The 27,985-nt window shown below is 40.2% G+C and overlaps 1 protein-coding gene and 1 pseudogene across 1 annotated transcript; both read right to left on the reverse strand.

Annotated features, from left to right (window-relative positions):
- LOC137273210 (serine/threonine-protein kinase TNNI3K-like) lies at positions 1-27,588 on the reverse strand. The gene is made up of 22 exons (XM_067805711.1): positions 27,493-27,588; positions 27,138-27,246; positions 22,011-22,114; positions 21,248-21,345; positions 20,781-20,891; positions 20,295-20,393; positions 20,026-20,170; positions 19,534-19,672; positions 16,680-16,784; positions 16,358-16,452; positions 15,879-16,034; positions 15,392-15,535; positions 9,656-9,806; positions 6,592-6,718; positions 6,025-6,092; positions 5,127-5,284; positions 4,888-4,940; positions 4,222-4,354; positions 3,181-3,290; positions 1,674-1,900; positions 427-485; positions 1-197 (listed from the first exon to the last, which is right to left on the reverse strand). Exons 1-22 carry the CDS (start codon positions 27,530-27,532, stop codon positions 85-87), a joined length of 2,544 nt encoding a protein of 847 aa, XP_067661812.1. The 5' UTR covers positions 27,533-27,588; the 3' UTR covers positions 1-84.
- LOC137273698 (tigger transposable element-derived protein 6-like) lies at positions 17,580-18,507 on the reverse strand (annotated as a pseudogene).
- Positions 27,589-27,985: the final 397 nt, after the last annotated feature.

Below are 27,985 nucleotides of genomic sequence, written 5' to 3' on the forward strand. Positions count from 1 at the left end.
AGAACCAGGATGCTATGTGTGGCTAAGACAATGGCACAAATGGACTGTATCAGCTGACTGTGATGTAACCATGGTAACATGCTGTCATGAGTGATCTGAAGGAGGGCTTTCTGACAGGTTGCATGTGCTGATGGGAGGAGATTGCCGTGGTAGATTGATCGGTATTCGAAGCGTGCTCAATGGGTCCGACACGTAACCTGGAATAACATACAAACAGTAGTCATGTGATAATGGGCAGTTATGGGAATTATTCCATGCCATTGATGTACAAAGCAATACCACAGCACATGCTTTTGCCCACAACCGGAATTTGTTTTCCCAACAATTTTTAGTTTAGGTTTCCAGAAACGGAAAACAATTAGGTTATGCCTAGTAATCTCTTTTCATTTTGGAAAATGTCTCTAGATGACAAAAATATTATCTCACCATTTTTGTCAAGTTGTGGAAATGGAAGCCGTTTTCTTTGCTCTTCCCCTGGAGGTACACTGAAACAACGAACAGGAGTAACGCTGACCACCAGAGGCCATAGAATTATTTCTTCCAGCGAGTTGTTAATCTGCACCCATGACATCTTCGAGTTCATTTCAGTACATCCAACTACACTAGTGTGACATTCTATATTCATAATATCACCTCTTATCTGGCATTGTACAACAGGATAGGATATTTTTATATAGCGCACATATCCATACGACTATTGCTTGCTCAAGACACTGGTATTGTTTCCCTCCATCATTGGATGTCCGTATCACATCTCATTATCAATCTCAACTCCCTTGGGAGCATGCATAAATCTGTTACTTAATAAAACAAGTCATAGGGTTTAATACTGAATCTGAGGTGCAATACAGAATTTGATGTCATCCGTATTGCACTCCTGTATTACTATCCTATGTTTACATAGGCACACATATTTAGTAACATCTTATGGTCTCTATCTCTGGTCTAGTTGACCACTTAGTACACACTTTATGCAATCAGGTTGTAGTAAGCATATTTAACGTTTTTTCTGACTGACATTTACTGAAACAAAAATGACCTGATTTAGTTTTGATTGAAAAGACTGTTGATGTGCATTCTGTTCTCCAAGGTCAAATAAAATGTCAACCAGAGATGGTGGGATATGCTAGTGGTTAAAGCATTAGCTCATCACACTGAAAACCTGGGTTCAATTCCCCACATGGGTACAATGTGTGAAGTCCATTTCTGGCATCCCCCCACATGATATTTCTGGAATATTGCTAAAAGCAGCATAACACCAATCTCACTCACTCAATCTACTCACTGACACACAATGAAAGGAATCTGGTAATAAATAAATAACTTACTACAGTGCACTCTGTCTAATTCAGACTGGCTTGTTACTGACTAAAATGTCAATTCCCTACAAAGGCAATTTCCTACAAAGGTCAGGATTAGGTCAGGACGTAAGTTCAGTCCAGCAATCCAAGAAAGACAGAGTCCGAGTTGGACAGAGAGCACTGCGTATTTAATTTTAGATATGAATGGTATATTACATGTTCACATGTTCCATTACCTACTGGCTGTCCTATGTCGTAGCATTACACAATTACAGGTATATGTGGATATAAATAATCCAGACTAGACCAAACAATCCAGTGATGGATGTAAGGTGAGTCCATGAGTAACAAAGATTACAAGACTGAGACTACCTGTTGCGTGAAGCCTCCTGCTCCCAGTGGCTCCTCATGGCCGACACGTGACCCGTCAGCGGCGGTGTTGACCGACCTTCTGGGTCTGAGTCGGTGTCCGTTACCATTGGCAAAGAAGAGGGGAAGGATACTGTAGCCCCTGAATCAGCATTACTCAGCATGGCAACGGCCTGCGACTGTTTACATTCCTCCAGAACTGGCAGGAATTCACGGAACTCTGGTCTTTCCTGCAACAGAACCAGCATTTCAGAATAACATACCATTAACTGTGGCATCATGACATGTCAGCTTAAGAAGGAAGGAAAGTGAGCAAGTGTATTCTAATGCCACACTCAGCAATATTCCAGCCACATAGTGGTTGTCTGTAAATAACCGAGTCTGGACCAGACAATCCAGTGATTAACATCATGAGTATTGATCTACGCATTGGGTACAGTGACATGTATCAACCAAGTCAGCAAGTCTGACCACCCAATCCAGTTTTTCACTTCCTACAAAAACTGACGAATAATTCTGGATTTCCACAGGAAAGACCCAGGTCTTAGACGTTCGTCACTTTCAAGAAGCACCTGTACAGTATTATGGTGACTTGTCAAGAAACATGAGCAGGGCAAACAAGGATTCAGAACCCATGTATACAGATCTATGGCATGCCCATGGGAGGCCCATCGGATTGCGGGGATTGAAACAACTAGGCTAGCTGGGCACAGGAAAGCATATGACATCCTAATGTTGCATGTTTTTTAACAACATCTGATGACATATGACACATACCATCCATCAGGTATGACAACACGCCTTGTCAGATATGATGACACACCATCCATCAGGTATGACAACATGCCATCTATCAGATATGACAACATCTGTCTGGCATGACCATGCACCATCTGTCAGGTATCACAGCATATCATCTGTCAGTATGATGACACACCGTCCACCAGGTATGACCACCTCATCTGTCATGTATGATGTTGCACCATCTGTAAGGTATCATTACATATCTGTCAGGTATGATGATGCACCATCGGTCAGTTATGACGACACACCACATGTCAGGTATAATAACATATCGCCTGTTAGGTATGATGATGCACCATCTGTCAGGTATGATGAAACACCATCTGTCAGGTATCATGACATATCTGTCAGGTATGATGACATGCCATCAATCAGGTATGACAACAAACCATCTGGCGGTTATGATGACAAACCATCTGTCAGGTATGACGGCACACCCTCCATCAGGTATGACAACAAGCCATTCGGTGGGTATGACAAACCATCTGTCAGGCATGATGGCACACCATCCATCAGGTATGACAAAATGCCATCCAGCAGGTATGATGACACACAATACAACCGATAAAGTTGTTTCTTACAACCAGCAGATTGCTAGACTGAATCAAAACTTGGTAATTTGCTTTAAATGGCTGGCATCATATCATGCTATGTCACAGAACTACCAAACAACAGTAGAAGTGAATAGTTTTGAAAAAATACACACGTCAGCATTGGCATGCCAGCCTTTCTGTAGGATGGCCACGATGGGCTTGGGGAAGGTGATGGCGATCGGTGGACGGGTGTTGTGGTATGCCATCTCTGCCGCTGCTGCAGCTGGAAGGAGAAGAATGTGACATATGAGTCAAGTAACAAATCATCTTCCATGTCCAGAAGCCATTATCAGGATGAAGTGATGGCTGCTGGATGCTAACATGCGTATCACCCCTCCTACTTTATATATACCACATATCTGAAAGCTGTTGCACAAACAACAAGCATTTCAAACAAACACAGAACAACATGACAGTTAGTCTCCATATTGAGGCTCAACAAATATACACAACTGTCATGACATATATCAACCTTAGATGTGAAATATATATGATAAGTTTTTAAAGAAGTAGTGTACTATGGTAATAGTTTCAATGAATTACCTGACTGTGCTAGTGTCTACTTTACTGTAAAGAGTAGCAAGGTGGTGCCCATTTCTTGTCAGCTACAACTGGACGATACTGAACATTTTCGTCATTGAGCCTTAGCATTGAAAAACAGACAAAGACATAGCTGACAATGCAAAATTTATTTGAAAAAGGTTAAGTGAAAGGGTAGAGGGTACTTGTTTTGCTGTGGGCCTGAGCAGAATATAATTTGTCTCTGGTGACCTTTAGTAGACTGAGATGGGCAAAGGGTCATGGCATAATGTACCTGGTTTGAGATGGGCGAAGGGTCATGACAGAATGTACCTGGTTTGAGATGGGCGAAGGGCCATGACAGAATGTACCTGGTTTGAGAGGGCAAAGGATCATGACAGAATGTACCTGGTTTGAGATGGGCGAAGGGTCATGACAGAATGTACCTGGTTTGAGAGGGCAAAGGATCATGACAGAATGTACCTGGTTTGAGATGGGCGAAGGGTCATGACAGAATGTACCTGGTTTGAGATGGGCAAAGGGCCATGACAGAATGTACCTGGTTTGAGATGGGCGAAGGGCCATGGCAGAATGCACCTGGTTTGAGATGGGCAAAGGGCCATGGCTGAATGTACCTGGTTTGAGATGGGCAAAAGGCAGTTCCACTGCCAGGAGCTCCCACAGACACAGGGAAAAACTGAACACATCAGCCTTGATGCTGTACTTTGTACACTGGGTGAAGATCTCTGGTGCCATCCAACGCAAATTCTGTAATGAATTGATATATAAAGCATCCGGCATCTTTCAAGCGTTAAGATCGGTAAGATTAATCAATCAATGTTTCTAAAAGCTGGCCTTGGTCTGCCTTCACTGAATCAGAATGAGAAGATTCTTTGCCAATGTTCAAAAGTTTAACTAGAAATAAATTCAACAGTGTCTTTTGTTCTTTAGTCAGAGCATCTACAAGTCTGAAGGATATCAGTTTCACCTGGACTGAATGTCCTTTGTATAGATATATATATCAACCTGTCTTAAGGAATAGCACAAATTGTCACATATTCCCTTAATTTCTCTTCATCATCTGTTTCCTCCTTGGCTTCATAATTTGCATCAATCTTGTAAAGTCAATATCCTCCACATTTTTGGAATGGTATAGATTAGCCTGACTGACATCTTTGAGACATGTTCTAAATCTTCATACTGACCACTTGTCCTACAGGAGTGAAACAAACAATCTGCAAACCATGTGACTTAAACTCAGCAAAGCTCCCTCAATACAGATCCATGAAGACTAGACGTACCCCTGGCTGTTTCGTCATGTTGTCCTCTTCAGTAGATCTAAGGAATCTTGATTCTGAAAACAAAGTGAGCACATGCAGAATAACAGTCATAGTTAAACTCAAAACTAGCAATGACTTAGATTTTATACTATTTTGAGGTAACATTTCACCGAAAAGAATGGAAGTATTCAAGCGTGATACTTTTCATCACATGTCAGTAGACAGGACTAAATCATTGGCCACTGCTTTTGGATACTGACCTCCAAAGTCTGCAACCAAGGCGTGTCCATTCTCATCCAGCAGGATGTTGTGACTGTTGAGGTCCCGATGGATGATTGGCTGAGGAAGATTGTGGAGGTACCCCATGCCCTTCGCTACATCTATAACTATGGTCAGTTTGGACTGGATGTCTATCAACCTGTAATTAAGCATCCATGTTTACAGTTAAACCTGCCATCACCAACACCTGTCTAATCCGGTACACTTTCAAAACAGGCATAACATTTTGGTCCTACCATTTAAAAACGATATTATGATTATTAAGACATTGCCAAATCTGTCACCTGTCTATTCCATATTCCAGCCCGTCCCAGCAAGCAATTTTAACTGTAATCATCTGACATAAACATAGATTTAATTTGTTGTACAATTACAAAAGATCAAAGGCAATATACAGATTGATGAGTGCAAATAAATGGCAGCCATGTTGGAAAATGATCTTCAATGTATAACCAAGTAACCTGTCTAAACTGGCATTTCATTTCAGTCCCTTGGGGTGTCAGTTTCAACAGCTTTCACTGCATTTGTTTTGTATGAAATTTTTTACACAGATTACCACTATCTAGCCGGAATACCTTGGAGATAAAATAATGTAGTGTCAGGTTTCAAATGAAAAATTTAGAGCTACTATAATTTCGTAATAAACCTCTGATTTTTCAACACAGCATGCTTATCTCCATTCTACCATAACTGCGTTATTAAGATTTAAAAGAAAGTGAGCACTGTGTTGGAAAATCAGAGGTATATAAGATGATTAAATTCCTCTGAATGACTTTGATTAACCAATCACAATCCAGTATTTACTGAAGTCATGGTAGAATGCTGAGTATGGCATAAAACAATTAACAAACCCACAAAGGCAAGGACCATTAAACTCACCTCTTCTGTTCATGAAGCAGGCTGAAGAGAGAGCCACCAGACACATACTGTGTCACAATGGCAAATTGCTGCAATTAATAAATAAAACAATAAATTTTCACTTTCAACAGCTCCATATTCAGTGTTACTTCTGTTGATGTTAATACACACACAACATCTACAACACTTTTATCAAAACACGATAAAAAGCTATCACTACAAGTTCAAACTACTGGAACATTAAATTAGGATGAACAAGGTGAGGAAATCTTGAAATATTTGAAACTGGAGAGTTGTTATAACTTCAAATAGCAAGACAAACACAAAGCTTGACAAAGAAAAACACATTTCTACCACAACAATTTCTGAGATTGCTTGCTTTATGATAATTTTTGCTTGGTATGAATATTATATGTATCCTTCATAATCAGTAACATAAAGAAATAAGGAAAGAGCAAGTGACACTGGTTTATTTGTTTCCTTGATATATGATTGGCTAACGACTCCTACCACCAGGGTATATAATGTAATACTGCGTATTATACACCACAGAAAAGTGATGTTATCAATGCCACTGACTACACTCACACTAGGGTCGTCCAAACAAGCTCCAACAAAGTTGATGACATAGGGGCTCTTCAGCTTGGACAATATAGCTACCTCTCTACAAAACATGTCCACATCCGACTTGGCGCCAAATGAATTAGCCCGGTATCTGCAACCAGAGATGTACATACTTTTTTTCACATGTAAATCTTGCTGAAAAAACACATGTGATTTCCTTGGACACATTTCAGAGCCAAAAAAGCCACCAGCACCATTGATAAACAAAACAAGCATTGTCGCTAAGGTGAGATAATCACCAACCACAAATTATCAAATCAAAACAAAAGTAATGAAAGTGAAGGTCTTGATCTAAGATGAATTTAAATGTCAACCAAAACATGACCAGTCAACCTCTCTTGGTATCTTGCTCTGCAGTTGCTCAAACACACAAGTATTTTCAACACACACTTTGACATTGACATGAACATCTTAGTGTATGAAACTTGGGGCTGAATATGAAGACAATCAAGTGTACTGTTCTTGAGGTATCTCACAGACAACCGTAACATGCAGCTAAACAACCTGAAATCTTCAAAGAGTAGCAATGACCTTGAAAATCAAGTGAAGGTCACCTAAATCGACACCTTCCCGTGATAAAGTTTGGTGTTGAATATGAAGAAAATCCAGTGAACAGTTCTTGAGATATCTTGAATACAAGTTTAACATGCAGAAATCTTCAAAGTGTTGATATGACCTTGAACATTACCGATAAGCGAAGTTCGCCAAAATTGATTGGGCCCTGCTCCTTCTGTAGATAAAGCTAGGTGTAAAGCTTGAGATACCTTGCCGACAAGGATAGAACGTGTAAGTTCCCTTGTGACCTTGAAGGTCAAGGTTACCAAACCTGAGTGGGACCTCTCTTACACTCTGATGACCTTACGCTCCACATATGAAAAGAATCTAGTCACTGGTTTTTAAGGCATTCCAATCTGTATACATTTAAGTATGAACAGATGGACGGATGGAGCCTGATACTATATTCCCCACTTTGCACTAAATAAATATTGCATGGATATATGTTGCAACATACCAGTGTCCTAGCAATAGTCTATCATGACCTACAGTATTTTTCTCCTTAAAATTCATCTCATTTGAAGCCATTTCCCAAATCAATATGTAATTTTCTGAATAAACTTGATATATTACACTTATCCTGACTCACAGCATGAAGCGCTCCCAACTGCCCTACATGTTTTTCCTTATCCTGACTTATGCTTATTATGCTTACAGAATCCTACGGAAATGGCGGTGGGTCAGGCCATTCTGGATTCTGTTGACTGCCATATAAGTCTGTCCAGTACTTGCCCCCATCCAGGAATTATAACGGCAATAGTTCAGTCCTCTTTTTCCAATATTCATTTGTGCGATAGCTCTGCAGTTCTAATTCTGATTTCAGTACTTTCACAAACCAGTTGAGTTAGCAGCCTGATAGTGAAGTCAAAATGTAGTTTGAGTTGACTTGTCTCGAGATGCACTTGAATGCCATCGTCCAGGCAAAAGGTGTATGAAGTCCCTGCCAATGTAGATAGGTGATTATTGGTTTGGTGACCCGAGTAAATAGCCACGGGGCCGAACGGTAGAACCATCCGTTGGTAACGCTGACCATTGAATAGGAAGTGCAGATATTTCCCGGAGTCCTGATGTATCAAAATGTGCAGGTAGGCATCTTGTAGACTGATGCTGGCTAGATAATCCACTGGATGGAGGAGATGCGGCAGATGTGGTAGTATGGATCATTCTGAACCTTTCTGGCTTCAGTATCCTTCTTGAACTCCTTCATGGTTTTTTTGTTTTGTTTTGTTTTGGTTTGTTTGTTTTTTTTTGGGGGGGGGGGGGTACCAGAAAGATTGGGGAGTAGAAACCTGGTGTTAGTCGATCCAGGTGTAATTTTTCAACTGCACCTCTCTCTAGCAGAGATGATATGGCGTCGGCTAGGTTGTCTCATTGATCCCAGGCGTACACGAAGAGTGCTGGGTCTCTTATGAGCGGTGGTGTTGCCTGTAGTGGGATCTTGTAGCCATTTTGTAGGATGCTCATGATGTAATTGCAATTGAGAAGTTTGTAATTGCAGTTTTCACTGATCCTGAACGACATCTTTATTGTGTTCAACTATTCATCACAGCAGGATAGGGAGGTTTCCGATGGGTGAGTGTATTGTATGTCTGCTTCAATTAGAAGGGAACGTCAAAGGATTTCAAGTGTTCCAGTATTTTCGCATACAGGGAGGAGATAAGCTTAATAAGCATGAGTCAGGATAAGTATAAATGTTATCACTATAAATGTACTACAGCGGCATTACAAAATATTCTGGCATTACAAATGCAAAGGCAGTGTGGTACAAAGGCAGTTACCGATAATGCTGTAAAGGACATTGGATTGTAATTGTTGAGTCTCAGATAGCAACTGATTGATGGGAGAAATGTAAAACTACTATCAAGCACCAGTAGTATATGTGACCAACGATAGTGTAGAAATAAATATCTGTTGATAAATGCTGCGAAAATACGGGATGTTTGGTGGCAGACTTGCAGCTTTATTGAGTTTATATTTTAATTGTTTACTTGATCTGGGTTTCAAGTTTCTTGTCAGTTATTAAAAGAGAGAGAATACTTCAATTATATTTCATATAAACTACAGTTCATTTAAGAACACACTTCTTGATTACATCACATCTTTGCGGTGTGTTGTTTCACATCTAGTTCTCTTACGGCCTGATTCCTCATTTCAACTTGAGAGTCAAAACATCTGGGATCATCTGGGAGTGAAGTGTAATATATCATACACATTGTAGTTTTATTTGTTTAATACTGTGATCACTATGATGTTTAGTGTAGAGACGTCTGTTAACTAATTCAGTATGGAACAGGTCAAAGCGGTCAAATTACAAATATTTGGTAAGCTTAGGGGTGATGTTCAAAATTATTTGTATCATATTTTATCACCAAGGAAGATGTTTTGAATGATGATGCTTTCTTTTTGACTGAGGAGAAGAAATACATTTTGGTTCTGAAGTGATTTGAATTCTAAAGAGGAAGAGTGATTGTACCTTTTAATGGCTACAGTCTTTCCTTTGCACTTTCCTTTGTAGACCTTCCCAAAGGAACCACTTCCTATGGTTTCTTGGAACTCGATGTCGGTGATCTGGAGATGGAACCGGGAGGGGAGGGTAGCCCGCAGCTGCAGCACGTCAATCTTCTCTGAGAACAAAGCAGGAGAAACACTTATTAGCAGCATTCAAAATTCACATCTGCCCAACCACACAGAACCATTTATATTCTTCTCTGACAGTCAAATTAGAAAAGTAACCTGCTCAGTGGTCAGGTAGATACTTTTACCCCTAATATTATAATGATTATTATGGTAAACTACTTACAATTGGACAGTTCATGTTACGATAACCAATCACAACACATGCACTTTCAGTTTACCTAAACTTGGTGCATTGTCTGTTATAGCAAGGTAGTTCATTGCAGACAGACAGACAGACAGACAGACAGACAGTTTTTTTCAGTAGAAAGGCCTTCACCCATAATACAATCAGACTGGCATGTTCAGTGAGTGCGCAAAACAACTCTGCAGTTCTATGTCCCCGAGTTTATCAATTTATGCACAGAGTATAAATATAGGCCAACATTTTATATAAAAGCATCATTCTTACTTAGCAAAAGATTCACAACAGAGTAATGAGTAAGAGGTTCTTTAGTGAACTTTGTTATATTTCGGTCAATGTGTATCATAGGTATTACACATAAATTATACATGATATTAATTTTCTATATAATTCAGGCTTCTACTTTTACAAAAGTGAGTGAGTGAGTTTAGTTTTACGCCACACTCAGCAATATTCCAGGCATATGGTGGCGGTCTGTAAATAATCGAGTCTGGACCAGACAATCCAGTGATCAACAGCATAAGCATCGATCTGCACAATGGGGAACTGATGACGTGTGTCAACCAAGTCAACGAGTCTGACCACCCAATTACGTTAATCGCCTCTTACGACAAGCATAGTTGCCTTTTATGGCAAGCATGGGCTGCTGAAGGCCTATTCTACCCCGGGACCTTCATGGGTCCTTTTACAAAAGGGACATAGACTTTCAATGTATTCAATTCATTATATATAATTCCCTACTTCCATAAAGCTAGTTAGTTCATTGTGATGCCTACAAACAGTAAACAATTCAGAAATCTGATTTTTTATATTGTGAAAACTGGACAGGCAGGTTTGTATGCAGACTGGTAATGTTAAAAGTTACCAGTGTAGTTGTATGGCTTGGAGTTTGGGGAGTTTTAATCCCCTGGATGCCAAGGTTTTTTTTTCAGGATTACATTTTCGTAAGGTTTGAAAAGTGAACATTGTGTGAGAATTGTGCTCGCATGGTCCTGGATCTGTGTACGGCTGTAAAATTACACAGAAATGTAGAATATTTTATTTCCTATCCGTTTATATAAATTTAACTGCCACTACGACAGGGGTTTGAGAAATAGACACTGCTAAATGTTGTCTAAAACTTTTGTGAGTGTTAAAAAACAGTCAATTTCTGTTTATTGTTTATTGTGCACCAATAAAAGCACTCTGCTACGAATTTTTTATCATCTTTATGGAAAGTGTGAGTGAAGAAAATACAGCCTGATGTCTGAACGACGTAAGTGTATATGAAACTGATTTATGGGCTAATGCATAACGTAAAGGGGCATAACTCCGCTAGGTCACATGTACAAAACAGAAAATGAAAATGAAGGTCGAAAATCGATTTTCTTTTATGACGTCAAATGTCGACAGAGAGGTCATGCACGTATAAAGATAAGGGGGCATAACTCCGCTATGCTTTACATTAGGTCAATGTAACTCAGATCACATGGACAGAATTTGCTGTGGATACGGACACTATATTTTCATTATGTTTTGTTCAGAGTGAACCAAACTATTCCAATACAAAGTTCCCCAATGTGAGAGGATACTTTTTGGTAGTTTCACAATTTGTAAGAAATGATGCCAATGTACTACATGAGAAAGGAGTAACAGCGATTTGAATGGCCCTATCCGATACATAATTCTTTTCTTAGATTCCCATATTCTCCTGTTTGTGTAGATGTATTTTAATTAATTTTGCATCATTATTAAAAAAGTAACAGACACATCTCCAAATGTAATGAAATAAGTGAAAATAAGATACATTTTAGTTAACATCATGGCATGTTTTGTGCATTTTGTGACGTCGGTAAAAGATGACACTGGTTTCTGATTAGTATATCTAACCTAATTTCCACTCAATGTGTGAAAGGTCTCGGCTTCTGTGTCAGAATTCAAAACTTTTTAGACAAAACATAAAATGAATGGCTTTACCACTGAAATAGTGTCCTGAATATATCAACAATTAGATGGTTTTACTATGCATCTTATTGTGAGCAATGTGCACACCTGTCTGGCATAATTTTAGCAAAAATGAAAAATTCACAACACCTGAATATTCATTGAATATTCATTTAGGATTTAAACCTTCTTCTTATGATTATGTAATTATTCCACTTCATAAACATGCAATGAAAGGTTCAGAGATCACCTTTTTAGTATGCAACAATAGGAATATGGATCTAAAATTTGTCCAAATTAAGACATGACCTGGTTTACGAGGTATACATTTTTAAACAATTTTTGCAAAAATATTGTTTGAGTTAGATATTCTGCCATCAAAATATGTTTAAATCGAATCTGAACTGACTTTATTATCTAAAACAATGATAATGAGTCATAAAACTTTTTTGACAAACTCGCACCTGGTCAATCAATTTGCATAATTGTTTTGTCTATAAAAATGACACAAACCATTGCAATGAACAAGACAATTACTTTAAATATGTGTGCCTATACATTTCATATAATGTACAAGTCACTTTCATTTATATTATCAGTTTTACTTATAAGGTTGAATCAAATCGCTGTTTATTAACCTGTTCATATGAAACTGCAATATTTGTCCCAATGTATTGAATATTGTACATCACAGGAACTAAAGCACATGTTGCAGTTATGGCTACAAGTGATCTTCAAACACTTGTGCAGAAGCGTAAAATGTGGTATAGTATACTTACTGAGTCAATTTCCCATGTCAATATTTTTCAAACAATCAAAAGCCTTCAAAGAATAAAACCCCATACCCTATATCCACATATGATATGATGTTGAACAAAGATATATGTAGATACTGAGACTAGTTGCATGAAAAAATATCTGAACAATACGCAAAATATACATCACAATACTGAAAGTGCAATCGGAATGATATGAGCATTGTGTTTACTCTTGTTCAACCGACCTTCACCTCAAAGAAATTGCCTAATATGTGCAACAATGTTGACGTGTGACATCACTACAGATGACTGATTTCTTTCAAAATGGTGGCTTCGCTGACAAGGGTACACAAGACTTTGCAAGGACTCTTTCCTTGATTCAGGGATATTTTGTACATAAATGTGAGATGTAAGTGATCAGAATTATTCTGACTATCTGTGTATTGTTATAACTTTTTATCGTTTACATTGTAAATGACGGAAGAAGCCAGAAATGCTGATAAGTACTGTTGTCGTTCTGCGTGATTTTGCATGAGTCATGGCACCACGCTGCACCAGTTTGACAGTTTCTTATGAATTATCAAATGATTGCATTTTATCTTTAATTTGCATTTTTGCTACAATACTCTTCCCCAGAATATTCTAAGCATACTGAGCCATTGTAAGCAATGATGGATGGATGTTGGAAAATTTCCAAAAATACTACGCAGTGTAAAATCAGAATTCTTCTTTTTCAAGCACAGTCTTTCAAGCACAGCATTCATTTTCGCACCCAGAATCTTTCGTTTTGTTTTTTCTAGACAGTTGGTACTGGTGACAAAGACCATTTGTAATTTAGCCAATATATGGTATATTTGGAATTTTATTGCACTTCAAAATGAGGGGTGAAGAAGAGGGACATATATGTCCCTGTGGCATCCAGGGGGTTAAACACTGCTATCAGAGGGGGCATCCAGACACTCACTGCTATTTCAATCATAGGATGATAAAGGCCCTGGACACATTTATGAGAATAAGGGTGTTTGTAATGTGCTGACACCCACACCAAGGAGGGGCACACTGATAGTGCTACAGCCTGATTGCTATAACCCCACATAACCCAAGCCTATTAGACACCAGAAGGTTATAGTCACATGATGTATCCCAGTGTATACCCACCAGGGACCCATTTTCTGTTGGGTTAACAGAGGCAAGTTTGAGGTCACTTGCCTAAGGTGAAACCACATGTATCACATGTGCTTTGTTGTGGGGCAGGATTGAAGTCCAGCTGCCAAACACAGTCACCCATCCAAGGATTCTGCTCATCCAACACTGCTTAACTTCAACTGATTTGCGACCAGAGATCTACACACTGGACCACACATCATCACCTCAATAGCTTCTTTATTACCCTGACTGAACGGCATGGTGCTACTATTATAGCTATCCAGTCAAACAGTGTAACGAATAGCCATTCGGTCAAATGTAACTGTGTGTCAACAGCCATCCAGTCAAATGTACCTGTACCTGTGTGTCAATAGCCATCCAGTCAAATGTACCTGTGTGTCAACAGCCATCCAGTCAAATGTAACTGTGTGTCAACAGCCATCCAGTCAAATGTAACTGTGTGTCAACAGCCATCCAGTCATGTGTAACTGTGTGTCAACAGCCATCCAGTCATGTGTAACTATGTGTCAACAGCCATCCAGTCAAATGGAACCAAAAGGAACCACTTCAAGATCTGTCTCATATATATGCCAAGATCCATTGAAAGATATGAAATGGTTTTTGAGTTGTGCTCCAGAAACGAAGCCCATCCCTCCATTTTGGGACTAAGTCCAAAACATCTCCATGGAAACCGAGAAAACAATAAATCACAAAAACCTGTAAATAGCAAAAGGCACCACTTCAAGTTCTGATTGATATATCTACCAAGCTTTGCAGAAAAATATAAAACGGTTCTTGAGTTGTGCTCCGGAAACGAAACACACCTCTCACTTTTGAGACTATATCCGAAACGTTTCCATGGAAACCGACAAAATAATAAATCACAAAAACTTGTAAATAACAAAAGGCACCACTTTAGGTTCTTATTGATATATCTGCCAAGTTTTGCAGAAAAATACTGAATGTTTTTTAAGTTCAGCTCTGGAAAGCCCACCCCACCATTAGAAAAACACCAAAATGTTCCATGGAAAAAATGAAAATGACAAAACTCTGTAAATAGCAAAAGGCATAACTATAGGTTGAAATTATTATATCTATCAAGTTTGGTCTAAAAATATTGAACCATTTCTGGGTTATGCTCCGAACTATTACAGACGAACAGATGCAGAACGAATGGACGGACGAGGCGTTATATATTCCCCACCACTGGGGGATAAAACTGACAGTGTGTTATCAACAGCCATCCAATGAAATGACAGTGTGGTATCAACAGCCATCCAATGAAATGATGGTGTGCTATCAGTTGCCATCCAATAAATTGAGACTGGGCTATCAAGCTATCCAATCAAATACCAAATGACCCAACGTTATTCATAGCTGTCTAATTGCACTGCTGGAACAGACTGGCACCAATTCTCAGATGTTTCAGGCAGAGGGAAGAGGACACAAGGGCCTGTCATTTGCCAGGATTCTACAGCTTGAGTTTTCCCAGCTTGAGGATACACACATGCACAACCATACCCACACTACCATGTAGTGTAGACACCTCCATTATTGTACCTACCTCTCGTCATGCTGCGGAGTTTCCCAAGAGGGGAGGGGACAGACACATAGGACCCGTCTCCCCCCGGCTGCGAGTAGTCTCCACAGGCAGACTCATCTTGTGGCCGTTTGTGATGTTTGATTAGTGTCACTATCTGGTCATGACCTGCAGATACAAACATGACATCTTTAATCACCGTTATTCACCTTGGGATATCAGTAGCATCTTCACAATCTACCATAAAAGTGTACAGTGAGACTGCATTTACAAACGTGGTATGAAGCCAGAAATGTTGTGTGGTCGCCGAGTATACAATGTGTGGAAATTCTCTGGCTGTAGACCCAAATAAAATAGATTAAAAAAGTATTCATCTGCAATCCAAAGAATTCGGACATTCTAGCCTATTAGCAATTTCTTAATCAATCAGACTGCAGTAAACACTGCCATCCATCCATAAAAATTGTTTGTATTTCAACATTCCTGATATTGATCATGCCACCCATTTCACCTTTCTCGTAAGCCCACATGAGAGCCGTCTGCTCCTCCTTTTTCTCACTGCCGCCATTTTGGTCACTGACAGCAGCTATAAGGTTCATGTCCGCCCCACTTTCCAACAGGAACTGCACAACACGGATGTGGCCGTGGAAGGAAGCACTGTGCAGCGCTATGGGAAAAAGCACACAGTTTATTTCCACAAATCCAGACAATAAAATTACAGGAAGTACAGAAAAGAAAGCTTATCAATATTAGCAGCATTTATCCTAGTGATCTTAATCCATATTCAAATCTACACTAACTGATCAAGAAATGTGAGCAGGCGAGTATGTTTGTACTGACATGTTAGATTTCAAACTAACACACATTTTCTTCACTTACTGAGTTGACTAAAGCATGAACAGTGGGCTGGCACTTCTGGATTCACCAGTGAAATGTTTATTCCATCACATGAACTCTGTCACCATGACACTATCATGTTACCCTGGTTACCTGTGTGTCCGTCGTTGCCCTGGTAGTTGATGTTGACTACAGGCTGCTCCAGAAGAAACTTCACTAGCTCCAGATTTCGACCATTTGTACAGGCACTGGCATCAAAATCTCAACACAATGATTCAAGTGATACAATTTGATGAGACGTATTTAAGTCTGTATTTAAACATTCCTATCAGGAAACCAAACAAGGAGAAAACACATCTAACTGTGACGTTTTCTACCCCTTAATTCTCACAAGAAAACATGAATGAGCTACTGTGGACCGATAATAAAGGAGTATCTCGAATATGTGATGTAAATTACTGAGTGTCTCACTGACCTGTGCAATGGTGTCTCACTAAAGATATTCTCCGTCAGCAGACTCTCCGAATCAGTCAGGTTGATCAGTTGCTTAGCAACCTCTACCTTGGCATTGTAGCATGCCCTGGAATATACAAGAACATAAATCTTATACAAGGATACAGTACAATCAGTAATAAGGCAATGGATCAGAAAAGATAACAAGTACAGTAACACAGCACTGTAACTATTTCCCCAAATACCTCAAGTATACAGTAATATTCGTGAATATTCGGAAATTACCAAGAATCGTCACCACGTCACTGGTTTCAGACAAGATCATGTTCACACAGAAAATAAAATAAGACAAAACTAACGAACATGTAATTGTCATGGATCATTCACTTCATCATCGATCATGTATTTTATTATGCATCTTTAACAAAATCGGTAATTTTAGTTTGAACATTTGGTCTTGACAAGAAAAAGTCTCTTGCATGTTTTAAACATGTTACTGCCTCCGCTGTCGTCTTCACTTCCAGTGTCTCACTTTCCTCTTTATCACTATCAACTGTTTCATCGTCTTTCTTCACTGCCATAACTATATCTTCATCTGTACGTCATTCTGTGGTCACAATGTTTTCATCTGCATTCAAGAAATGTTCGAGTGTCACCTCTGCCGGTACATTAGCAATGTCAGTCAATTCCACGCAAGTTTGCAAGGGGTATGTCATCTTCATCCAATTCAGAATCATCCATGTCATTTTCATCCGGTAACTTGAACCCTCCCTTTCGAAAGCAGTTGACAATGCATTGAGAGACCACATGACACCAGGCTCAATGGATGTTAGTGATTGCAGACAGCAATGTCACTTAGTATTTCTCCTTCTTGTCATAGGCACTAATCAGATCTGTCATCATCTGTTTTCTATAGTTACTTTTAAGCAATGCAATGATCCCTTGATCCATCGGTTGAATTCGTCGTATTCGGTGGTAAATAGGCCACTGTCACATTCTTTAAATTAGGAACACGTGGGTGGGCGAGGCAGTTGTCAATCAACAGTAAAACTTTCCGATTCTGTCTCCTCATTGATTGGTCGAGCTTGTTCACCCATTCAGAGAACAAATCAGAGGTAATCCATGCTTTGCCGTTTGATCTGTAGTCCACTGGTAAACTTTGAACATTCTTGAAACACTGTGGCTTTTCTGACTTCCCTATGACTAAAAGTTTCAGTTTTTCTGTACCACTCATGTTTGCTGCAGTTAGTGATGCGTTCTTTAGACTTCTTTCCTCCATGGCATTCGTTCCCTTTCAAGTGAAGTGTTCTCTGTGGTACAAGCTTACAAAAAAGCCCTGTTTCATCGGCGTTGAATATGAAGTTCTTCAGCAGCATTGAAAGCTGTGATGTCAGCCACTCATCAACTGACCTGCTGTCAACAGACAAGCTTTCTCCGTGTGTCATGGCTGAACATATCCCTCGCTGCTTCTTAAATCTCTCCAACCACGACTGATTGCCCTTGAAATCTGTATGCCCAAGTTTGACACTAAACTCATCAGATTTTGCAAGAAGTATCTGGCCGCTTAGTGGAATATTCTCACTACGCACAGACTTCAACCATTCAAACAGAGCTTTCCCAATATCTTCAAAATTGGAAACTCGAATTCTCTTCGGACTGCTTCCATATTCGGCTGATTGCAACTTTGAGATGATCGCCTCCTTGTCTTTAAGTATGGTGCTTAATGTGGACTTGGAAATTAATTCTGCTGCAATGTCAGTCTTGGATTTACCGCCTGCATCTACAACTTGGATGATCTGGTATTTTGTGTCGAGATCTAGAGCTTTACGTTTCCGCGACAAGCCTTCCATGCTGACTTGAAAGAATGACTTCCCAGATCGCTATATATGTGTTGACAACGTTAAAAAGATTAACAAGATTAAATAAATGATAAAAGTTCCAAGGTAAGTTTATTTTATTATCCACTTGATCCCATGTGAGGAAGCCTGTTTGTTTTCACAAGCTAATTGGTGACATTTGAGATGACACGCGAGTGGATTCGGATCAGCTGTTCATTTTAACCCGTCAATCAACGCGTGAAATAGCACAGAGGGACCCGTCAATTTGTTTGTTCCAACAGATCATTCGTACTATCAGTGTTTGGTGTCTACGGTAGTTAATTCATAATAGTATATAGGAAAGTAGTCGGGACTTCTGAATTTGTTTGTTGTAACCGGCAATTTGTTGTAAGCGTATACGCTATAAGTGAACTTTACTGTAGTATTAATACTACTAGTAAACTGAAAGGACATACAAATCCAAGTGTCTTTGGAACCATAAAAACAAGAAGGAATGCCATTCAAAGAGTGATACTTGGAGACGACATAAGTTGTTCACTGGTCATGAGGGGTCCATGGACTCATGTACCCTTGAGGTTTGTTTATGTGCCCCGAGCCACAGGGACACGAGCCCATGGACCCCGAGGGACCAAACATCTGAGTTTCAATTCTGAACTGTTTGAAGCACTTCTGTTAAATGCAAGGCGAATCGCCATTTTGCAGACGACACAAGGTAATCAGATTTAGAGTTTAACTCCCTTCCATCGACTTTCAATTGCAAAACATCAGTAATTTCCATGCTTGATGCATGATTCAATGTTATTCGAGATAAAAAAGTACTACCACGAAGCACCAGAAGAGTTCGGAATTCCCACCAGTGCACATTGAAAATAATACATCGCCTATAAGCGAGGTACATTGAAAATTATTGAATAGCGCTTACCCAATCAGAAAGCGACATTCATGTGTGAGGTAAGATAATATAAGTTATCTCCCTTTGGACACATCTTGTGACCTCCGACACACCTTTCCCCACGACTTAACTTGTACAAAACTTACAGATGCAGTGGCGTGTCACCGTAAATGTTGGTAGCATGGGGGTCAGCTTTATGGTCCAGGAGATAGTGCAGAATAATAAGATGGCCACTCTTGCAGCAGAAATGAACTGGGCGATGTTCTTCATCGTCTTTCACATTCACTGAGAAGAGAAAACCACCATGACAACATCCATCCTTGATGTCATTATACATAAATATAATGTTGTGAAATAAATTTAATATTACTGACAGTCAGCAATGTTGATAAATAGCAGTGAGTGAGTGAGTGAGTGAGTGAGTGAGTGAGTGAGTGAGTGAGTGAGTGAGTGAGTGAGTGAGTGAGTGAGTGAGTGAGTGAGTGAGTGAGTGAGTGAGTGAGTGAGTGAGTTTAGTTTCATACCACACACAGCAATATTTCAGCTATTTGGCAGCGGTGTGTAAATAATCAAGTGTGGATGGCAAAATCCAGTAATCAACAGTATGAGTGATTTATGAACAAAGCACAACATGTTACCGTCTGCTTTCTGCTGAGATGTTCCCTCCACAAGCAGCTGCGTTATCTTAAGGTAACCCTTTGCACATGCCAGATGTAGCGGTCGATCACCAACACCGCCGCTGACGTTGATGTCTGCACCCTGTGATATCAACAACTCAACCATCTGAAAGGACAAACGCTCAGATTTACCCAAGAAACCCCACTACTAATGATTTGACCAATTCTGGCTCTTTGAAAGGGAAAGGGGAAGAATGATGCAGGTTTACATGTTTTATAGGCTGTGCTACCTTTTCATGGCCAAAGTAGGAAGCTACATGGAGAGGGGAGAATCTGACAGCATCTTCAACATCAACTGTAGCACCATGCTCAAACAGGACTCGTGCTATCTGCAAATCAGAGACAAACTTGTCAAAACTACACAAACTTAACGATAGCAAAGAAAATATAGTGACAGATGAAGTTTAGAAGAGAGGTAAACAGGTCTGAAAATGTTGATACAACTAATTCAATGAAGACTCTTGAGATTCTCCAGGTTTCTTCACCAGTGTCATTTGCAAATCAGCCATAGTAATATACTATGAAAGTCTTCACAGTGATCAACACTTTTTAGTAGTGCTTGCTTGGATGAGCCTTATAAAAAGATCACGTATGGTCTTAGTGAGTTTGGGAAAGTCTCACTAGATGTCTGCATTATCAGGTTTTGATGGTGTGTACATGTCTCAGAACTTTTGATCACATTTGTGCTGTGCACCCTTCCAACACTGAGGACTGACCTCATGATGCCCACACATGGCTGCAATATGGAGTGCTGTCACGTCACTGTTGCCGAACTGATTAACATCTGTGCCTGCTTCAGCCAAACACTCCACCAAGTCCACATCTCCCTGTCAATATATCCATGCAATGCTGATGGCATACTTGTAAAATATATATAAATTGTCTTACCAACATGTACCTACACAAATACAGACATCAATTACCACAATCACCATCACTACTAAAAAACTGGTACGGAACTAAATAGACACAGCAGTCAATCTGCCCCCCCTAAAGTTCAATGGTTTTTATATAAGGGACTTGTGGCAGTTAAGCTGAATCTTCATTTCATGAAATACGATGGCTGTGGTCACAAACTGTTGTAGTAGGAAGAGAAAGACCTCACTCACTCAGTCACTGACAGTTTCTCTCACTCACTGACAGTCTCACTCAGTCTCTCACAGTCTCACTCACTCACTCTTACCTTGTAACTGGCAAGATGCAAGGGAGAGAACTGGTTCTTTGACAGTTTGCTGATATCACTTCCTCTGTCCAGAAGCAGTTTGATCAGATCCCTACCAGCTGCAAGAAGACAGAAGGATGGTGACTCAGTGAACAATGCGGATATGGAAATACATGCACATAACAATATTTGAGCAACTCCAGGGGTTCAAAAATACGTTTAAAAGCCACTTGCCATGTGACTTCATGAAATTAACTTGTCCTGACAAATTTTCCTTTTGCCCTGATTTTATTATACAAAGCTTCATGTTAATGTTTATTGGGTATTTATCGAAGAGTGATAATTTCACTCTCTACTAGCTCTTCAAAATTATTATTGCAAAATTTAATAGCTTCATTATGAGCAGATATGAAATGAGATCCCAGATTATTTGCAGTTTGAAACTATAAGTGGAAATTATCTAGTGGTCCATGGACAAGTACGATACTATTTTTAAACTGCACAAAATGAAAACTGACTTGTCCCTGGCATCCAGCGATGGGATGTTTGAAACCCTGAACACATGACAATATTCAACAGAAGCCACATATCACCTGTTTTAGATGCAGATCCATCCAGTGGAGATCCACAATGGAGGAAAGAATGGACACTTGGGACCTACTATTTTCTGGATCCAAACACTAGGGTGAACAAACACTGAGACCTATTTCCAATGTAAGATAAAGATGAGGAAGTGGGGACTTGTACCCCCGAATGCCCGTAAGACATACTTTGCCCAACTCACCTCCGGAAAGACAGCAGATGTGGAGGAGAGTGAGGCCAGTGTCTGTCTTGTCATGCACAGCCTCATCTGTGAGTAATTCCTTGACTTGATGGGTGTCACCATGACTGTCAACAAGACTCACTGTCAGTGAAAGAGTTTCTGGTTTTGTTGCTTGTACCAAAAGCAAACATAAGTAATTTACACACTTAGAACAAACTGATGGACATAATAGACAGGTTCTCTTGCCCGAGCCACCTGAAGTATATTTTGTCCAGAAGTATACAATGAACTATGCTTACGAGACACAGAAAGTAGTGGTCAGTTAAGTACATTATAACTGTAGTTTACAGTAGCATCTTGGCTAGGTCACCAGTAGAAATGGGAATATCTATACTGGGAATCAAACTATAGACCATGGTGTGAAGAAAAAATATACTGAACCAAACAAGTCAGGGATCATGAATATTTTGGCTAAAACATTTTGTGATGAAGACTGAGCATATAATTTGATAAAAAATCATGATTCTTTTATCAGTTATAGTTTTGTCTCTACGAGTTTTAATCATCATAATATTCCAGGGATTTAAAATAGTTTGATTGACTATAAGTTTTGGTTTATGCTGAAATTTATAAAAAAGTCATCATCAGGGTACATGTAAGCATTTTTATGTCCACTAAAAATCTCATGACAGTTGTAACTATATTTTGCATAAAATATTTACAAAACAAAACTTTGTCTTGTCTTGCGAGATCACCCTTACAGGGCCCCAACAGGGCCCCCTACAGCCAAAACAGGTAATTCTAGCTATCAATCTCGTACCTCACTTTTCATGCTGAAAGAATCAGACAGAAAGAGGGGAGGCAGGTGGCCGTACCCCTAGGAGGACTTTCTTCAAAGAATTCATAACCTCTACAGGTTTGTATAATTCTTTTTCAGAAGAAGTCCTCCTTGGGGTACATAAAAGAATTAGACAGACTTCCAAAGACTTGAAATCCAGGAGTGGTATTCTTTCTATTGATGGTAACACACCCATCAATAAGTCCCAACTTCCCCCCTCCAACCCAACGTTCGAGAAAGTGGAAGCATAAAACACTGACTGTCCAAACCAAGCATGCTGACGTGAGTGTTTGTCCATTTGATAATGATGAACCTACATGAACATGCTTGGCCATCTCCAAACAGCCGCGGAGCTGATCTCCTCAATGGGCAGCACAGCAGCATATGCCTTTTACGTGGCTACTGCTTGAACCAAGTGAAGCCCATGTGAATGTATACCACACATATTGCTGACACTGTCCATCATGAGAGGGTTTGTGTATTGGCTGGATGACCAGTCTTGCCCCCAAAATTACAACGAAAAGGCTGTTTATATTTATGGATGCCATCAGTTCTCTTAATATATGCTTTAAGGACTTTTCGCACGTCCAACACAAGCGCACTACAGAGTGTGTTCCTAGACCCAGGAACCATGAAGGCATGTAGATCTATAGGTGCTGTCACGTGAAATGCATGATTGATCTTAGGTCAATAGGAATCAGGCAGTACCACGACCAAAAACTTAACAGCTGAAACAACAAATTAGCAAAGTCGTAAAAGAGAGGACAGGACATCCAATCTAATACAAGTGGCAAGTCCCAGGGAGGACCCGTATGTCGGACGACTGGATACCAAAGGATTTTGCCCTAAAACTAAAAGAGCCAAGCCGTAGCTTCTAACAGAGACAGTAAAACCTCTAATAACTCGACTACAGTCGAAGAAAAAGGATTGAGAATCCCTCTGTCTCCACACCAGCATGCACAACAAGTCGATCTAGCCTCATACTGTGCGCTAGTCAAATCCCTCCACAAAGCCGCAATTATGTCTGCAACTGGTACAGGAATTCTGTTCACTTGGAGGCTATTCAGGACAGTGTCCAAGCACCCACTAAATCCTGCAATTTGGGTGTGGCTGACCATTCTGGGATAGTATTACCGGAAACCAACAGTGAGACAACCACACAGGTGCTAGAAGAACAAGTAGCCACGCTGGTTGGGTCCGCTAGCTGTGAGAGGACCTTGGAGATCAGTATCAGTGGAAAGGCCCACAGAACCCTGTCTGTCCAATCAAGCTGGAAGGCATCAGAGGTGATCACTCTAAGATCTGAGATCCATGAACAAAACACTGAAATCTGATTCGTCACCCCAGAGGCAAACAGATCCACCTGGAATGACCCAAACAAATGGCAGATAACCCTGAATATTTCCTGGTTGAGTAACACAACGTGAAAGCGCATCTGTACGACAGTTGTCTACCCATGGCAGATAAACAGGTAAACCCGTATGTTGAACTGATTGCACCAGAGCAAAATGTGATGGTGACACTTTGCCACCCTGCTTCAGGATGAAGGTCATTGCTGTTAGGTTGTCCATCTCTACAGGCATCACACAGTTCTGAACCTGCTCCACAAAGTGTTTGGATACCAACCAGACTAATCCCAATTCCAGCACATTCATGTGCAGGGTTAGCTTGTTCACAGACCAAAGGCCGGAAACTGTGAGGTCACCCAGGACTCCAACGACCTTGTGATGGAAGTGTCCATCTGAATCGCACCAGCACTGAGGTCTCCAATGGAAAACAATTTGACAGATTCCTGGTGTTGGTCCTCCACCATAAGTGAGGGATCAACCACTCCAGAGTCACTAGAATTGTCTCGGAACTCTCTGAGTGAGACCACAGCTGAGCTAAAGCCAGCTGAACTGGTCACACGCCACACTACTTCCACTGTCACTGCCATGTTGCCTTGCAACTGAAGCCATGGTCATGCTGAGTCTCTAGGGGACTGAAGGAAGTGTAACACACAACCCTGGACTTTGGGAATGTGGTCTCGATCAGCTGTGTCTCAAATCTTGCCCCTCAAGAAAACCAGATCCTGAGTTGGAACCAGTTCTGACTGAGATGGATAATCAAACTTAACTTGGCGAGAATATCCGTCGCTGTCTGTGGATGCCGATCTGATGGAGGCAGCACACATCTGCTGCTACAATAGAGACGAAATGTCATTAAGAATTCACGATGCAGGAGTTGGGGAAGTACCAAAATAGAAGGGGAGGGAGAAGAGGGGGTTTTATCCCTCATCTTAGCCCTTTTACCCCCCTGCTGACTACAGACAAAACCTTTTTCCTCTACGCTTATTTGTAGGCTGGGTCCTTTGCCCATGGTTTCCCCCCACCCCAGCCAGAGGCAGATTGCTGAAGAACAGCATATCCGCTGATCAAGATTTTATTGTCCGCGGCGAGAAGGCTTGGCATTTTTCACATGCCTGATCATCATGGTGCTCTCCCACCAAACATGCAAACATTCAGTGTGAGAGTCCTGAGGCAACTGATTAGCCTCGCAGGCAATACAAGGATGTAACTGTAACAAACAGGTCCATGACAGTGGTAATTGTCATACAGACACAATATGTATACATAAACATATACATATAGCAAAGAGAAATGCACTGGCAAAAACTAATTGTCAAAAAAACACTAAGCAAAGTCACCGGCTTACGTGAGAAAAAGGAGAAAAGGCCAGGTACCAGTGTTTACATAATGCACACAATAAATATAGCAGATACAAAAGTACACGCTAAATAACAATAAATCCGACTTTCCAATTTTTGTTTAAAGCAGAAAAGGATGAGGCAAGTATAGCTGAAACACAGCAAAAAATTAACCTGTACACACTGTGAAAGTGCCAAAGTGTCATGCAGCAAGAGACGAATGTAAGCCATGTAGGACGCCATCTTGCCTGCCACTTGGCAGGGGAAGGAGTCAGAACAGCAACGTTACAAGAAGTCATGAATGAAAAAGCAACCTATAAATTCCAACTAGCACCTGTGCAGTTAAAAAGGAACCATACATACAGACTGAGACTTTTTCTCACTCATAATGGTAGGGAAGGGTGAAGTAACTTCGGAATGGACCACGCACATCAATCTCTAAGAACAACAGCATGAAAAGTGAGGTACGATGTTGACAGGTAGACAGTTACCGGCACCTGGCTGTAAGTGGCCCTGGCGCAGCCATGTAAGGCTGGCCTCACAAGACAAAACAAAATTTTTGTTTTGTAAATATTTTATTGTCATATATAATTTTAACTGTCGTTAACTGGACACATAAATGATTATAAGTATCCCATGGAGGACTTCTTCTGAAAAGAATGATTTCAATGGAAACAGTTGGAATCATCACCAGCCATGTCGGGCATGAGCAAATAATCAGCTGCTACCATTAACATGTTCAATGAAGTGCAGTCTAAGTAAACTTATCCTCAGTACTTTTCCTTACACTCCACTACTGAGTCTAACAAAACCTTATGGGAGGTCACGTCAGGTAACCTTTGAGATTGACCAATCAGAACACAGCTTACCAAATCGCGAAAGTGCACATTCACACATACCTTTTGAACTTTTTATCTCAGAATGGTTCGTACCTGAACGATTCTGAATGCTGTTTAGCATACACTTGCTTCCTGCTGATGCACATGGCGTACGTACAACCATGACAACGGTGAGTAAATAGTCGCTGAAAATAGTGTTTTTGGCAATATTCAAGGATGTTATCTTGCCGAAATATTAGCTAATGGTAACCATGTCAATAGAAACCCCAAAGCATCTATACTGCAGGTCAAATAACTGTGTTATATGCGGATTTTTGTTTGTGGAGACATCTGTGTCAGTGACCTGAATATTTTGAAAGTCCCTGCGATCCCTAAATAGTAGCCGTTGTCTGATTGGTTAAATCTATTTAACCGTCTCCATTGACTGGACGGTCATTGGTTGCTCAAAGGTTACCTGACGCGACCTTCTACTAGGTTTTGTTAGACACAGTGGTGGAGTGTAACAAAATACACTGAGACTAAGTTTACTTAGACTGAATGAAGCGGCTATGAAAATAACCTGCCATCAGATTCTTAAGTTAAATGATACAAAATTTAGTTCATGTACACTTTTTTCGCTGGGATGTTTAACTTCAGAAAAGAAGTTTTGTTATGGTGTAGATCCTAAAGCATGTTTATCACATTTCTAAGGACATGTCTAAACATTTCACTGAAACGTATTAAAAGTATGAAGATCCATGATCCATTTTGTATGTAAAGATTTTCTTCTAGCAGGAAAACCTGACCTGCATGCAACCTGAATTTCTGACCACTCTGTCTCCTTTGGTCGCAGGTCCTCAATGGCCTTGGACCTGAACAGGGCATAGCTCTCACTGATCTTCTTCTTGAGCTCATCTGAAATAAAGACACATGAAAGATGGAGACAGGAGGTGAGGTGACTCTCTGGACCAAACCTGTCTGTTTCAGCAGCAAGATAAACTGACTACAGGGACAATTATGAGCTATTGGACAAAAAGGAAACTGAAGTGACAAATACTTTGAGCTAATGTCACAAATATACTTTAACATTACTTTCTTCACTCTTTTTAAGTGAACAAGTGCTTTAACCACTAGGCGCTAAACCCTTATTTCTATAAATACCTGAGCAGGATATGGTTGGCCTTGACTTGTAATTGCCCATAGTGTGGGGTTACTGCTACATCAGGGTAGGCATCCACGGCTTCATCATCAGTGTACCTGACAGAACAGTGTATGAGTGAATGAGTGGGTGAAAGCTTTGGTGAGTGAATAAGTCACTAAGTGATTGAGTGATTTAAAATGTACTTTAACAGCACATTCAAGAATATTCCACTTAATAATAGATTCACATGCAGGTGGTCCGGCTCCCCGACTTGGTTGACACGTCATCGGTGACCAGTTACGCAGATCGATGCTCATGTTGTTGATCACTGAATTGTCTGGTCCAGACTCAATTATTTACCGACCTCTGCTATATAGCTGGATATTGCTGGGTGCAGCAGAAAAGGCAACTCACTCACCCAGGTTTAGTAGCGGTTTCTGTGAATTTACTTTATATATATCCATATCACGCTGGAATGCATATAGTGACAGCCAATAGAACATGAAAGTGCTG

This window comes from Haliotis asinina, chromosome 2 (assembly GCF_037392515.1).
Source record: "Haliotis asinina isolate JCU_RB_2024 chromosome 2, JCU_Hal_asi_v2, whole genome shotgun sequence".
Lineage (NCBI taxonomy): Eukaryota > Metazoa > Mollusca > Gastropoda > Lepetellida > Haliotidae > Haliotis > Haliotis asinina.

Excerpts from the sequence above, each read along its gene's own strand:
- LOC137273210 (XM_067805711.1), bottom strand. The coding sequence starts at position 27,532 with ATGGGCAATTACAAGTCAAGGCCAACCATATCCTGCTCAG. Across the intron at positions 5,285-6,024 it reads CTGCTTCATGAACAGAAGAG|GTTGATAGACATCCAGTCCA; the intron begins GTGAGTTTAATG and ends GCTTAATTACAG. Across the intron at positions 3,291-4,221 it reads TTTTGCCCATCTCAAACCAG|CTGCAGCAGCGGCAGAGATG; the intron begins GTACATTCAGCC and ends TTCTCCTTCCAG.